The sequence below is a fragment of the Fragaria vesca genome, linkage group LG3 (genome assembly GCF_000184155.1).
Source record: "Fragaria vesca subsp. vesca linkage group LG3, FraVesHawaii_1.0, whole genome shotgun sequence".
In the NCBI taxonomy this organism is placed as follows: Eukaryota; Viridiplantae; Streptophyta; class Magnoliopsida; order Rosales; family Rosaceae; genus Fragaria; species Fragaria vesca.
Window position 1 is genome coordinate 21,048,974 of NC_020493.1, and position 15,112 is coordinate 21,064,085.

The window sequence follows — 15,112 nt, forward strand, 5'->3', positions numbered from 1 at the left end:
TTGTGATTTGAGTTGAAGGAAAGATGATGCTTCATTTTTTTGAAAACGGTCTTTTGCTAACAGAAGGAAATTATTAGCTACTTTTTAGAGTGGAGATACACCCAAATTTCAACCAAGTGTTGGAGATACAACCAAATTTTAGAGTCACAAATTAAAAAGATTTGAAACTTTTTAATTTTATTAGCAAATTTGCACATCACACACAGCATGTTCTAAGAAGAGATGGGAATATCTAACAATCCTATAACAAAAATTAAAGCATCCAACGATTTAAAGTTTTAAACTAGCAAGGATATCTCAGAAAATTTCTGAACCGAAGAAATGGCAGGACCAAAATCATGAAGCAGTATGTATCTGTGAACAGTGTATTTGTGAGAGCTAGAATACTCTAAAACTTTATGAATCAACACAAAACACTTATTCTTTTTTCTTTGGCATAAAAAATAGACAATAGATTTATCTTAAATTATTGGGACAAACACTGGGCAGGTGAAAAAATACTACTGAAACAGACCACAAATGGCTACAATACAAACAACTTAACCTGCACCAATGAAATTGACTTGCTGACTAATCCTGTGTATTAATCGACTACCAGTGAAGCCTGAAAATTGCCAATGGACTTCCTTACTCAGCCATCGTGTGATGCAAACTCTTACAGATGTATCGCTAATGCAACGGCAAAATCTCCTTTGTCTTGAAAAGTTATTCAGGTTACAGTGCCACTGTTACTACTACTACTACTACCATTGAGTTCTTGAAAGAAAGTCTTTGACGCTTCATATGTTGACCAGCAGATAGCAGCAGCAGGGGCATGGAATAGCATTCTCGGAGCCCATCCTCTCACAAGCCCTCTGTATCCATCCTTTCTCAGTATTGTTCGGACAACGTCTCCAATTGAACCACTTTTAAATCTGTCACACCCGCAAATACCCTGTACAGCCAACAGATATATCCAAAAAATCATTGGCATCACTTCGCAATGCAGATGTTTTATCTATCACTGATTTCAATTCTCAATATACTATCCAATCAAGCTGATCAGAATTGACTAGAGAATGCAAGGAAGTTTTCAGGAGAGCACAAGCAAGTGACTAGACAAACATGGGAAAGAAACAAATAACAGTGCCTGGAAGACTATGAAAAGTAAAGTAGAAAATTTCAATGAAACTTCTTTCCTCCTCCACTAGTTACAATCTAAAACGGTAAAACCTATGGGGTTTGACAGATTATTTCTGTGTCTTCTCACCAAACTTCTTTACCAAAAGAAAATAATACCATATCATGGATAAATGCTGCTACCCACATCCTAGAAAGAATAACTTAGGATCTGGAGATAAGGGACATGATTCACATGAAGCATTGGTGAATCCAAAACATAGCTATTTAGATTGTCGATTTTGATTTTGGTCATTATAGGTCCAATGAATGAGTAATTACATCTTATTTAGTTTTGTTAGGATAAGCAATTTGCTTCGATTGAAGACTTGAAGTCTGTATTTACAGAGTGAGATGAGATTAAGGATCAATTTCTCCTCAGGACAAAAAGTTGGAGCATTGTATTCATGAGTATTTCTTACACTCATTCCATTAAATATTATCATTTGTAGGAGGTAGTTTGTTATACTTATCTGAAGATCTCATGCTTCAAGGTTTGGGTCCAACTTATACAATCTTTGCACAATCAAAGGTCAACTAAGCTACCATCAATATACAAAGCCCTAAATCATTTCCAAAACAACATCAAAATAGGTGAACTAAACTACAAGAACAGAACATACCTGACACTGTAATTGAGTTTTCACCACATCAAGCGGTGTAGTGACAACCGAGGCCAATCCTCCAGCTGCAGCACCAGCAGTAGCATGAACAATCAGCCTCTCCTCATCCGCATGCTCCGGCGAAATCTCCATCAACCCCTTTTTCACCGCCTCGTACGTGGCGAAATGCACCGCCGTGAAGGGCGCATTCATCAACACAGTAGTCCTATAACTAGCGTAAAACGCTCTAATCCCATCTTCCCTAAACACCTTCTTCACACAATCCCACACACCCTTGTAGGGGCTATTCCCCAGCTGCAGCCTCTGCTTCACCATATCCATCGGCGTCAAAACGGCGTCGCTCGCAACCGTAGCGAAAACCCCGGAAACGGCGTGGGCGGCGGAGTTGTTGGGATTCCCGCCGGAAAAATACTTCTTGGAGATTTCGTACACCGAGAAGTAGACGGCGTGGGCCGGGCCGGCGCCGAGGCCCATGGCGCCAATGCCGCGGTAGAGCCCGGCGGCGCCCTCGATCTTCATAATGGATCCGAGGGCCTGCCGGATTCCGACCGACTTAATCGGGCATGACCCGAGAGCTTGCATATGGGTCTTGACGGTGTCGACGGGGAACATGGCCATGTGCTCGACCATACCGGCGATTGAGCCGGCGATCATGAACTGCCAGAAGTGGAGGCCATCGTGAGCCGAGGCGGCGGTGGAGGTGGAGGCGAGGTCGGGTTTTGGAATGGGGCGGAAGTCCGGGTTTTGGAACTTGGGCTTTGCGTCTGTGGCCATTTGGGGATTGAGAAGTTGTGGGATTTAGGGTTGGATTTGGGGATTTTAGGGTTTGGGGTTTCTCGATAAACAGGTGCATCAGCAAGTAGAGGATTGGAGTTGGATCATTCTTTATTGGTGAGGGTTTTAGGTTTGACGGGTCAAACAATAAATTGGAGAAGAAGAGGAAAGATTGGATTTTTTTTGGTTTAGATTAGGGTTCCACGATTCTGGGAATTTAGGGTTTTGTCCATTTGGGGGAAAATGGTTTTGGTTTGGGGAGATGGGTATATTCTATATGCTTTTATTTCTTTTTTCTGGGGATAAAATGTCTGAAAATAGCAACATTGCAAGGCCCAATAGGCTATTTTAGTCGTGGTTTCGCTGTCTGCACTATTTGTCTAAAACGATTGGGAACACAATGACATGACCCAAAAAAAAAAAAAAAAAAAAAATAGGGAGCATAATGAATTGAAGTAGCAAGCCTAGCAAGCCATCTTGGTCACAAAAAAGAGTTTTCATAATAGGTCTCACTTTTCTACATACATAAATCCGACACTTTCATTACATTAGTTTATCAGGAGTGAAGTAATTAACAATACCAGTTGCATTAGTGAGTTAATAGTGCCTCAAAAGAGCATGACTAATCCTCCTCTGCAATTGCACAAACCAAAAACTCCTTAAACCTGCTGGAATAATCAATTATGACTCAAAACATGTGGGCGTATGATAGACTGCTCGATGAACCTTACTACATCAAGTGGTTAACTTACCAATAGTTACAAGTCTTAAACATCTTAAGTACCAATAAATTCTATATATAACATCTTAAGTACCATACAAGTCTATCTAAAAAAATGAGCTCATTTATATATAACCTAGAGTTATGGCTAAGGAATGGTACAAGATAGACTATTCTATTTCAACATTAGAATTTAGGCGTATCTCATGATTATAAGATAGGAGTATGACATGATCTCTCGACGCGAATTAATCTCTGGGTCTGGAAAGCTTTTAAGAATACAGTCGTTAATACTCTTAAAAAAAATGTACATACATAAAATGTAAGCTCGAAGTTATGAGTTGGGCAACGACTGGATTGTGGTCGAGTTACTCTATTTTGAACTGTTGGTGGTATTTTCTTTGTAATTTTTTTTGCAAGAAGAGAGCAATAAAAGAAGTTTAAGAGAGAAAATCTCGGGTGCGTGTAGGTTAAATTTTCTAAAATTATCAAAAAAATAGAAGGAAAAGAAAACAGGAGAGTGAAGGACAGGACTCATGAGTCAGGACGACGTATTCATACTAGATCGGTAGATCAGGACTCAGTCGTAATTCATAGATATACTTTTTTTTTTTTTGTTTAGCTTTGGCGGAGCTGCAAGGTTCAGAGGCTCAAAAGCATTGTTAAATTGAGAGGATACACAGACAAGTTGAAAATGATGCGCCGAACGTCTACTTGTTTATCCTGCTTGAGCAGCAGCAGCACAAGAGGTAACCCATTTCTTCACCCTACCACTCTTGTTGTTTTCATCCACAATTAGATGGCCAGAACAAGCAGAGGGTTTCATTCTCAACCTTCAGACCCAACAAGATCTAGAGAAACCCATCGAGGGAAGCTTGTGAGAGACCCTTACCCACCTTCTGTGCCCAGAGTCAGAGATCTTCAACATGCCTTGAATGTGTTCGATGAAATGCTTCAAAGAAGATCTCTTCCTTCTGTTGTCCGTTTCAATCAAATCTTGACTCAAGTTTCCAGATTGAAACATTATTCGGATGTCATCGCTATGAATAAACAAATGGTTCAGTGCGGAATTCGTCCTGATATCTTTACTCTCTCGATCGTCATGAATTGCTTTTGCCGTTTACATCAAATGAGCTGTTGCTTATCCGTGTTGGGACAGTTCTTCAAATTGGGTCTTCAACCAGATGTCGCGGCCTACAATACTCTAATCAACGGCTTTGTTCTCGAGAATAGAATTCAAGAGGCAGCAAGGATTTTCAGCAAAATGGTGCATGGAGGTCATTGTGTGCCTAATGTGGTTACTTTCAACACAATTATAAAGGGACTTTGCAGGATGGGTGATAACAATGAAGCTATTCAATTTCTCAGGAAGATGGAAGAAAGAGGGTGTCAGTCTAACGTAGTTTCCTATAGCACGATCATTGACAGTCTTTGCAAGAAGACGCTAGTTGTTGATGCAATGAACCTCTTCTCAGAAATGATTAGTAAGGGCATTGCTCCAAACGTTGCTACTTGCAACTCTGTTATTCAAGGAGTTTGCGACATTGGTCAGTGGCAAGAAGCTACAAGGCTGTTGAATGAAATGGCAAGTATTAATATCTATCCAGATGTAGGCACTTTCAGTGTCCTGGTTGATGGACTTTGTAAGGAGGGTATGGTCGTGAAAGCCAATAGTGTGGTTGAAATCATGATCCAAAAAGATATTGAGCCAAATGCGATTACGTACAATTCATTAATGGGTGGTTACTGTTTGCGAGGTGAAATGGGTGAAGCAAGGAAAGTCTTTGATCTAATGCTCCGCAAGGGCCGCATGGTTGATGTTTGGAGTTGTAGTATATTGATAAATGGATATTGCAAACATAAAAAGATTGATCAGGCAATTGAGGTTTTTGAGGAAATGTTTCGTTTGGAAATTCTTCCCAATACGATTACTTACAACACTCTTATTGACGGTTTTTGTGAAGCAGGGAGAATGCAAGAAGCAGAAAAGTTGTTCTCTCGGATGCTATGTTGTGGCCAACTTCCAAATGTTCAAACTTATGCCATTTTGCTTGACGGCCTATGTAGCAGCCAACAACTTTCAAGGGCAATGGAATTGCTTAGAGAGATGGAAGACAACAAGATGGAACTGAATATTATAATTTACACCATTATCATTAAAGGTATGTGCAAAGCTGGAAGACTTAAATCTGCAACAGACTTCTTCTCTAGTTTGTCATCAAAAGGAGTTCAGCCTGATGTGTGGACATAGAACGTGATGATTAATGGACTCTGTAATGGAGGCCTATTGGTGGAAGCAGGAAAGCTGCTTAGAGAAATGGAAGCGAAAGGCTGTTCTCCAGAGGGTTGTACATACAACATTATCATTCGAGGGTTTATTAATAACAACGAGATATCAAGGGCTGTGGAACTTATTGAAGAAATGAAGGAGATGGGTTTCTCTGCAGATGCATCAACTATGAAATTGGTAATTGATTTGTCGTCTAAAGATGAAGTAGATCCATCATTGTTGTCATTCTTAAAGGATCGTTACGAAGTTAAATTGAATAGTTGAAACATAAATTTTCCCGGTGTAATGTTGAATGAAATGTTCATTATGTTCATTTTTTTTCTTCATTTGAACAATGTAATGTTCCTATTTTGAGTATTTTCTAGTGCATACATTCTTCAGAACTCAGAAGAATATCCAGGACTGAATGTGAATTTTAATATTTTGGGTATAAAAATGAAAATAACCTCATAATTTTGGGCTATTTTGTAATTAATCCTTATATAGGTTCACTGTAAATTACTCTTCTCTCACAAGCCCGATTGCTCATTCGTTCTCTACCAAATCTCGAAGGCCGGAGAATTTTCGACATCGGAAGCTAATTAGCGCGTAGGCAGCGCTGCGCCGTCTCTCTCCGACTTCATCAAACAATCCCGACATGGATTCCGTCTGCCACGTGGTCGCCATGCCTTATCCCGGTCGGGGCCACGTCAACCCCATGATGAACCTCTGCAAGTTACTAGCTTCACAAAACAGCAACATACTCATCACCTTCGTCCTCACTGAAGAGTGGCTCGGCTTCATCGGTTCGGAACCAAAGCCGGACAACGTTGTCTTCGCCACAATCCCCAACGTTATCCCATCGGAGCTGGTCCGTGCCGCCGACATGGTTACGTTCTTTGATGCTATCATGAGCAAAATGGAAGCTCCGTTTGATCTGCTCATGGATCGGCTCGAGCGGCCACCGAGTTTGATAGTGGCTGACACTTATCTGCCTTGGGCAGTTCGTGTTGGTAACCGGAGGAGTATCCCGGCGGCGTCGTTTTGGCCGATGTCCGCGTCTGTTTTCTCGGTGTTCCAGCATTTTTATCTTTTTGAGGAAAATGGTCATTTCCCTGTTGACTTTTCGGGTCAGTGCTCATCTTCCACGTGTTTTTGTTTCTTGGATTAATTACAAAACACTATTCAAACTATGATGCTATTTTCATTTTCATACCTAATTATCAAAAACTTGCATTTTCATACTCGAAGTTTCATTCCGTTAGCATTTTGATACCCTGACCATTAACACCGTTAAATTTTAAGGGTATTTTTGTCATTTCATATTTTATATAAACATGGTATATTTAACCAAAAATAGATTAAACATGTTTATATAAAATTTGATAAAATTTTAATCAATATTCGATATTTTCTCAATATAATTTATTTTAATTATATATTTTAATTTATTTTATTTTATTTTGCTTAACATGTAACTCTAAAAATATATATTCATACAAGAGTTCTACTAACTTTTATCACTATAATTGCAAAATAAATATTTAATTTTGGAGTTTTTTTTTTGGAATATTTTTGCTAAAGTAAATTGTTTAATTTGTTTTGATAACCTCAAAAAATAAATTATTTTGTTAAAGTAAATGTAAAAAATGATATATTTATTGAAATGATGAAAATACCCTCAAAATTTAACGGTGTTAGCGGTCAGGGTATCAAAATGTTAACGGAATAAAACTTTAGGTATGAAAATGCAAGTTTTTGATAGTTAGGTATGAAAATGAAAATAGCATTATAATTCGGGTGGTGTTTTGTAATTAATCATTGTTTCTATTTTACTTCTTGAGAGAGAATATGACGCTAAGAGCAGTGTTCACTTTGTCACTAACAAAATTACGACTCATTTAATATTTTGTTCATTAAACTATCTAATACGTTAACATTAGATTTATATTTATGTTGACGGTTAGTTTGCCTAGAGTTTCAATCAAGAGATTAAAGAAGCAAAATTTATCAATGTTAGTGTGTTAGTTTGTACTGAACTATGACTCATTTGATACTTTGGTCGCTTAACTATCTAAAACTTTAACGTTAGATTCATTTTATGTTGACTGTTTGTTTGCCTACAGTTTTAGTCAAGAGATTAAAAAACAGCAATTTATCAATTTATCAATGATATATCGTCATCGGCAACTTGAAAATCTTGTGCTTGGAGCAAGTAGAGTATGAGTAGCATTTTTTTTTTTCACTTGATGGTTTCTTTGTCGTAGTTGGTTAATACTTGCTACGTTGTTAACAGAGAAGGGCAATGACCGTGTGGATTACATACCTGGAGTTTCTTCTACACTGCTCCTGGACTTGCCTCATATAATGGATGGAAAACACCCAACTATACTTTGTCACAATCTTGAAGCATTTTCCTGGTTACCTAAAGCACAATACCTCTTATTCCCAACCATCTATGAGCTTGAAACCCAAGTCATTGACGTTTTGAGATCAGAATTGTCACTACCAGTTTACACAATTGGCCCATTAATACCTTCCTTCAAAGCTAATGATCACCCGAGTAATGTTGCACATTCACAATGGTTAGATTCTCAACCTTGTAGCTCGGTCTTGTACATCTCCATGGGAAGCTTTGCTTCAGTTTCTAGCGCCCAAATGGATGAGATTGCAGCTGGTTTGAACAAGAGCAGTATTCAGTTCTTCTGGGTGGCTCGTGGTGAAGCCGGTAGGTTACAAGAGGTTTGTGGAACCAAGGGGTTAGTAGTGCCCTGGTGTGACCAATTGAGTGTGTTGAACCATTCTTGTATTGGAGGGTTCTTGACACATTGTGGATGGAACTCGGTTAAAGAAGGTGTTTCCGCTGGTGTTCCTTTTCTTACGTTGCCGATAAAGATAGATCAAGGTATGAATAGTAAGGCGATTGTGGAGGATTGGAAGATTGGATGGAGGGTGAAGAGTACTGAGGCTAAAATAGATCATTTGGTGACGAGCGAGGAGATTGCATGGTTGGTAAAGACATTTATGGATTTGGGGGATGGGAAAGGGAAAGAAATGAGGAGAAGAGCAAGAGAGTTTCAGCAGATTTGTCATTCTGCAATTGCTGAGGGTGGATCATCTGAAAGTAACATCAGCGCCTTCATTGGTGACATATTTCAAGGCCATGAGCATTGAGCAAACTACTTTGCAGGTGAATATGATGAGTGTTTAAAGCTTGTACTCTATTGTTATTTAAGCTTGAGAAAATCATAATGTTGCAGTTATCTGTAGTTTATTTTCGACAATTATGGAAGTATAATTTTCGACAATTATGGAAGTATAATGTTATTACACCAGATGCCCAAACATGTGTTTCTACGAGTTGCATATAAACATGACTTCATTACAGAAGATACATTGACATCTCCAAAAGTACAGGGAGGGAGTAACAGTAAATATACTGATTCAATTTGCTTGGTGTCCCGATAAATGTCTGATGAAAGCACCGCAGTTAGTTTCAGAGGCCACCTTCTTCAATGGCGCCCTTCCACAAATGCTGAAGTTCTTATTGTCCTCATCTCTTTCCCTTCACCATCCTCCAAATTTCTTCACTAACCTTGCAGTTTCCTCTCTAGTCACCACATGGTCGAGAGTTTCGCTTCAGTTCTCTTCACCTTCCACCCAATCTTCCAATCCTCCACAACCATCTTATTGTTCAGGCCTTGATAAAAAAATCATGGGGAAAGTAATAAAAGGAACACAAGAGAAAACACCTTCACTAACGATGAGTTAAAAAAAAAAATATACCCTAATACAAGGATGACATAACACTCAGCAATTGGTCTCACAAGGTACTACTATCCCCTTATCACCATAACCTCTTGTAAGCTACTGGTTTCACCACGAGCCATCCAAAAGAACCGAACACCGCTCTTGCACAAACCAGCTGCAAGCTCATCCATTTGGGCACATAGACTGAGAGAATGCTTCCCATTGAGATGTACAAGACAGCTACAAGGTTGAGAATCTGGCCATTCTAGTCCAGACCACAACTAGGAGGGTCACTAGCTTTGGGGTGGGTATTAATGGATAAATTGTATATACAGGCAGCGGAAATTCTGATCTTAAAATGTCAATGACTCTAGTTTCAAGCTCAGGTAGAAGCAAGCAAGAGATATTGTGCTTTGGGGACCCCAGAAAAATTTTCAATAGGGAAGTAGGGAGGTCTTATGCTTTAAAATTATTGAAATCAGATACTAACAAGTGCTATATACATAAGAAGCCAACTTTGTATTCTCCAGCAACAAGGAAAGAGCTACTTTTGTAAAGAGTCGGTTGCTAGATAATTGTTATGTACTGTAACAGAGCAGTTGACAAATATACAGACTGTGATGCTTCATGATAGCCAAAGAGGAAATAAGATTATATAAAGTTTTGCTATTACCATTAAGCAGTTATTTAGATTTCAAAACATATATTGAACCTATAAGACCATGTACATAGCATTGTCATCACGTATAAGTATCTAGATTCACCAATTTAGACATAAAGACTAATTCGAATATATTGAAGTATTGAACCTACAAGTGATGCACATACCATTGTCATCATGCTATGGATAAGAGGTTGTATCAGATGGCTGCAGCTTTGGTTATATCACTGATAAAATCATCAAGTTTCTTATCAGATGAACCACCTTTTGCAATTGCTCCTTGACACAAATTGCTGAGTTCCTTCACTTTTTTTCTCATCTCCTTTCCGTCACTGCTTTCAAGATCCATGAATCTTTGCACAATATCAACAATATCTTCCCTTGTCATCAAATCATGATTACCTCGTACATCTCTCTTAACCCTCTCACGGCCAATATTCCACTCTTTAACAATTTGCTTGCTGTTAGGAAATTGATCAAAAGCCAAAGGTGAAGTAAGCATTGGAACACCAGAAAACACAGCTTCCAGGGTTGAGTTCCACCCACAATGAGTCCAAAAACCACCAACAGAAGCATGACACAAGACCTTCAATTGCTTACACCATGGCACCACTAACCCCATATCACCACACTTCTCTTTCAACCTGGCACTCTCTCTCCTAGCAACCCACAAGAACCGAATCCCACTCTTTCGAAGCCCGGCAGCAATTTCATCCATTTGGGCACTCGAAACCGATAGAAAACTCCCCAATGAAATGTACAAGACAGAGTCTTTAGGTTGGGAATCTAGCCATTTCAGATAGTCAAGGCCATTGTCACATTCTAGCTCTAAATAAGGTATTGCAGGACCAATTGGGTACACAGGTAAAGTGTACTCTGCTTGTAAAGAGTCTATAACTTTGGATTCAAGCTCATACACTGAACTCAATAGTAAGTAATTCGCTTTCGAAACAATTGAAGTGCACTCCATAGCAAGCTTGGTTACTCTTGGGTCCTCTAGCTCTCCAATCTCTCCCTTTTGGTCCAATTTCTGATCTCCATCTTCCATCACATAAAACCAAACAAACCCAATTCCTAATCAATTTCAATTATTTCTTTCTTTCTACATAATATTCATACACAATGTACTTGCCCAAAAGACTAAAACTTCATCACATACCTAACAAACCCATCTTTAACTCTTCACATTTGGTTGCAAAGACTGACGCCGATGCCGTCCAGAGCGACGCCACCGGAATATTCCTCAGGCGGGCGGCGGGAATGGCCCAGAGAAGTTCGGTGTCGGCTATAATCGCCGTCACCGGAGGCTGAGTTCGACCCATTAACTCTTCAAATGGAGCTTCCATTTTCGTCATCACAGCTTCGTAAAATCCAGGGTAGTTCTGACTGCGAACTAGTTCAGATGGAAGAACGTTTGGGATGGTAGAGAAGCTGAGTTGGTGAGGCTGGGGATCGGAGGCTATGAAGCCATGCCACTCCTCTGTGACGACAATGGTGATTCGAATGTTGTCTTTCTTTGAAGCTAGTAGTTTGCAGAGGTTGATCATGGGGTTGACGTGGCCTCTCCCGGGAAAAGGGACCGCCACCACGTGGCAGACGGTGGAGTTTGTGTTCATGTGTGTCCGATCAAGGGTAAATGGAGGCTGTGTTCTGAGGCGACGGTTTTGTCAGAGCATATGCACCGGTTAACTCCATCACAGCAAAAATCATGATTTGTGCTCCACTAAATCATTATTGTGTGGATATAAGCCGACTCGAGGGGGTCAATACGGTCCTAAAATGTATGCTGGTTTCTTTCATTTCTTTCCACTGGTAAAAAAGGAATTCGAACCCCTTCATGATCTACTGGCCCATCAAAAACTCTTGCCGCCAGTGGGTTCAATAGATCTTCTTCTTCTGGCTCGACAAATTCTTCTTCTACAAATTCATCCTCACAATCATGTTATGCAATATGATGCAAGTTATCATTATGCTTCTCAGTGTCGAACTCCTGTGCAACCGAGCTCCATGACGAAGGATTGCCCAACGGGATTGCAGGATGCCGAAACACCTCTCTACATCTTTATGGTATGCTTCTTGTTTTTTTGCAAATAGTTTTTGTGCTTGCGATTCAGAGTTTGGAATAGTTTTTACAAATGTGGAGTACCTAGGATAAATTCCGTCAGCAAGATAATAAGCATTGCTATATCTCCTACCGTTTGCGTGAAACGTCACAGCTGGGCTGTTTCCAACAATGAGCCCTTCAAAGATCGGTGATTGGTTGAGCACGTTAATATCATTTTGAGCTTCTGGCACACCAAAGAAAGCGTGCCATACCCACGTGTCATGCGAGGCCACCGCCTCTAGAATAATGGTGGGACGACCCTTCCGGCACTGTAAGCCCCATGCCACCCGGTTGGGCAGTTTTTCCACTCCCAATGCATGCAATCAATGCTTCCGATCATACCTGAAAATCCCCGCTGATCAGCCCTAGCAAGAAGCCTTTGGAGGTCAGCCTTTTTGGAGCCCGGAGATACTGCGGACCAAAAATACCTACCACCTGTTGGCAAAACTTCTTCATGCACTCTAGTGTTGTTGATTACCCCATCCTGCATATCTCAGCACACTGATCAGCAGCTGCGCCGTACGCCAACATTCGAAGGGCAGCTGTCATCTTCTGTTGGGGCAGCAACCCTAGTTTTCCAGTGGCGTTTGCTTTTTGATGCCAATAAGGGTCTTGGTTACAGAGAGCAGTCATGATGCTGTTGAACAGATGGGTGTGCATTCGGTACCTCCGACGAAATTCTTCCTCCCTAAAGATCGGACGCTCGATGAAGTAATCTGCCATGAGACTTGTTCCCCCAGCTACCCTATGTCTGGGGTGATTAGGAGAGCGACCAGGACGCGAACCGCGTCCTTGTGGTACATCTTGATACTTCAGATTAGGAGAGCGACCAGGACGCGAACCGCGTCCTTGTGGTACATCTTAATACTTCAGATGAAGTATCAAGATGTACCATCATCATGGTCGCGTTAGTCATCATGGCATCCATCGTCTCAGCGTCCTCTTGACTATGTTGTTGCCTCTGCTTCAATAATTTACGAAAAAAACTCATTGTAATGATGAGGAAATGTGGCGAAGTAATTGAAGGAATGTGTTTTTGAAGATTTGTAACTGAGTTGTGAAGATTGTGTGAGTAGAGAGGGTGATAAAGCTTATTTATGGCCAATTTCAGATGCCAAGAACTTGAAGATCATGTTACGTGTCGAATCGTCATTCGTCGAAAATCCTATCGAAAATCCAATGACATTATTTGGCCGACAAACACACCCGTGTCACTTTTTGGTTGATTGGAAATCCTATTGGAAATCCTATAACATTATTTGGGTGATCACAACATCTGACAATGCCACGTGTTGTTATATGATTGATTGATTATCATATATGAAATCCAAAAAATAAAAGATTAAATCGATGAATAATGATTGCTAAATTGACGGAGCTACACCGCTGCATAAAAACAGGCACAGAAAAGCAATTTACAGTGAATAGTAATTGATAGAAGCAATTTAATTGATGGTTTGATGGAGTTGAATGGGTGCATATGCCCTTAGTGCTGGTACTTGGTAACGGACTGGCACAATCTAAGAAATTAGAAACGAAACCCGAAACGAATAAGACTTTCGAGGCCAAAGGTTTTCTGTCATTATTTTTATTCTTTTTCTTTTGTCACTCTCAGTCTAAGTATGTCACTCTACTGAAACAAGGCGGTATTGGCAGGGCCGGACCTTGAGATGAGTTATAAGAACGGCGTCACACTGATTATAAGAGGAAAAAAAGGCAGTGAATTGGTCATAAAAAAAATTAGACATCTCTCAGATTTTGTAGCTATAGATAACTGGACGAAGAAAGTAACTATGGACAAAAACAAATTAACTCCAGACAAATGGATAAATGAGTAGAATGAACGTGAGAAACCAATAATGAAATGAAAAACTTGGGATTTATATGAAAATATTTAGGGACAATGCCCACTAGCCCTAATATTAAAAATTTTATTTCCACTAACAAAATCATATTTTAAAATTCCTAAGAGCCAACTTAAATAGCAGAAATACAATTATACCCTTAATGAATTAAATAAACTACAATAGACCATTATAAGAGTTTATTATAAAATAAAGTTTCTATGACCGAATTCCTACGACCAATGACGTTGACCGGACTTCGGCGACCGTTGACCGGGCTTCGGCGACCGTTGACCGGGCTTCGGCGACCGTTGACCGGGCTCCGACAACCGTTGACCAGACTCTGACGAAATGTAGGGGGTCTACTGAGGACAGTAGGGGGGTTTACTGGGGACAGTAGGAGGTCTACTAGGGACAGTAGGAGGTCTGTTGGGGTTCTATTGGAAACAGTATTTCCCCCGATTATACCATCTCATGCACAAAGAGAGTGGTGTTCAGTAAAAAAAAATAGAGACAGAGACTTGTATTTAATAAAAAATAAAAAATAAAAGAGCGACGAGTTGTATTCGACCAAATCGTTCCAAGAAAACTTGCAGGGAGCCACGTGGCAGCGAAAGAGCGACGAGTACTACTGGCTCAGGTCTTCGATCCGGTTCACCATGGAATTGCATTTCAAGAAACGAAGCCATAACAGAGCAGCCTTTCGACCTCAACACCTTGCTTGCTTCATTGAACGGGTAATAGGTAGTTGTTTCCGCCGCCGCCGCCGTCTTGTTAAAGTTTCGCGGTGCCAGGCAGCAGAGATTCTTACGGCTGTAGCTCATAATCGGACCCAAGATCCGGAAATACGGGTCGAAGAAGCGGTTGGTGCCATAGATGATCAAAACGCCGTCGTCAAAGATTGGGGACGTCGTGACGGTGACGTTGTTGAACGAGACAAGGCCGTCGGCCGGGAGAGTGGTGACGACGAGAGAGTGGCAGTTGAGCAGAGTCCGGATCTTGGCGCCGAAAGGGATGGACTTGAGTGATCGGAAAGGGAAGACGACGGGGAGGAGGTTAAGATTAAAGAGGCGACGACGACGCTTCTTCTGATATGAGAGAGAGAGAGAGAGAGAGAGAGAGAGAGAGAGAGAGAGAGAGAGAGAGAGAGAGAGAGAGAGAGAGAGAGAGAGAGAGAGAGAGAGAGAGAGAGAGAGAGAGAGAGAGAG

At 40.6% G+C, this 15,112-nt stretch overlaps 4 protein-coding genes across 4 annotated transcripts; 2 read left to right on the forward strand and 2 right to left on the reverse strand.

Annotated features, from left to right (window-relative positions):
- Positions 1 to 298: 298 nt before the first annotated feature.
- Positions 299 to 2,555, reverse strand: LOC101308063 (mitoferrin-like). Its single transcript, XM_004294720.1, has 2 exons — positions 1,782 to 2,555; positions 299 to 934 (listed from the first exon to the last, which is right to left on the reverse strand). Exons 1-2 carry the CDS (start codon positions 2,553 to 2,555, stop codon positions 710 to 712), a joined length of 999 nt encoding a protein of 332 aa, XP_004294768.1. The 3' UTR covers positions 299 to 709.
- A 1,520-nt stretch (positions 2,556 to 4,075) lies between these two features.
- LOC101314265 (putative pentatricopeptide repeat-containing protein At1g12700, mitochondrial-like) lies at positions 4,076 to 5,527 on the forward strand. The gene has a single exon (XM_004296002.1). It carries the CDS (start codon positions 4,076 to 4,078, stop codon positions 5,525 to 5,527), a length of 1,452 nt encoding a protein of 483 aa, XP_004296050.1.
- Positions 5,528 to 5,966: 439 nt separating this feature from the next.
- On the forward strand, positions 5,967 to 8,812 carry LOC101308359 (UDP-glycosyltransferase 87A1-like). Its single transcript, XM_004294721.1, has 2 exons — positions 5,967 to 6,675; positions 7,842 to 8,812. The coding sequence occupies exons 1-2, from the start codon at positions 6,204 to 6,206 to the stop codon at positions 8,717 to 8,719; spliced, it is 1,350 nt and encodes a 449-aa protein (XP_004294769.1). The 5' UTR covers positions 5,967 to 6,203; the 3' UTR covers positions 8,720 to 8,812.
- Positions 8,813 to 9,947: 1,135 nt separating this feature from the next.
- On the reverse strand, positions 9,948 to 11,639 carry LOC101308653 (UDP-glycosyltransferase 87A1-like). Its single transcript, XM_004294722.1, has 2 exons — positions 11,116 to 11,639; positions 9,948 to 10,997 (listed from the first exon to the last, which is right to left on the reverse strand). The coding sequence occupies exons 1-2, from the start codon at positions 11,570 to 11,572 to the stop codon at positions 10,156 to 10,158; spliced, it is 1,299 nt and encodes a 432-aa protein (XP_004294770.1). The 5' UTR covers positions 11,573 to 11,639; the 3' UTR covers positions 9,948 to 10,155.
- Between the last annotated feature and the right edge of the window lie 3,473 nt (positions 11,640 to 15,112).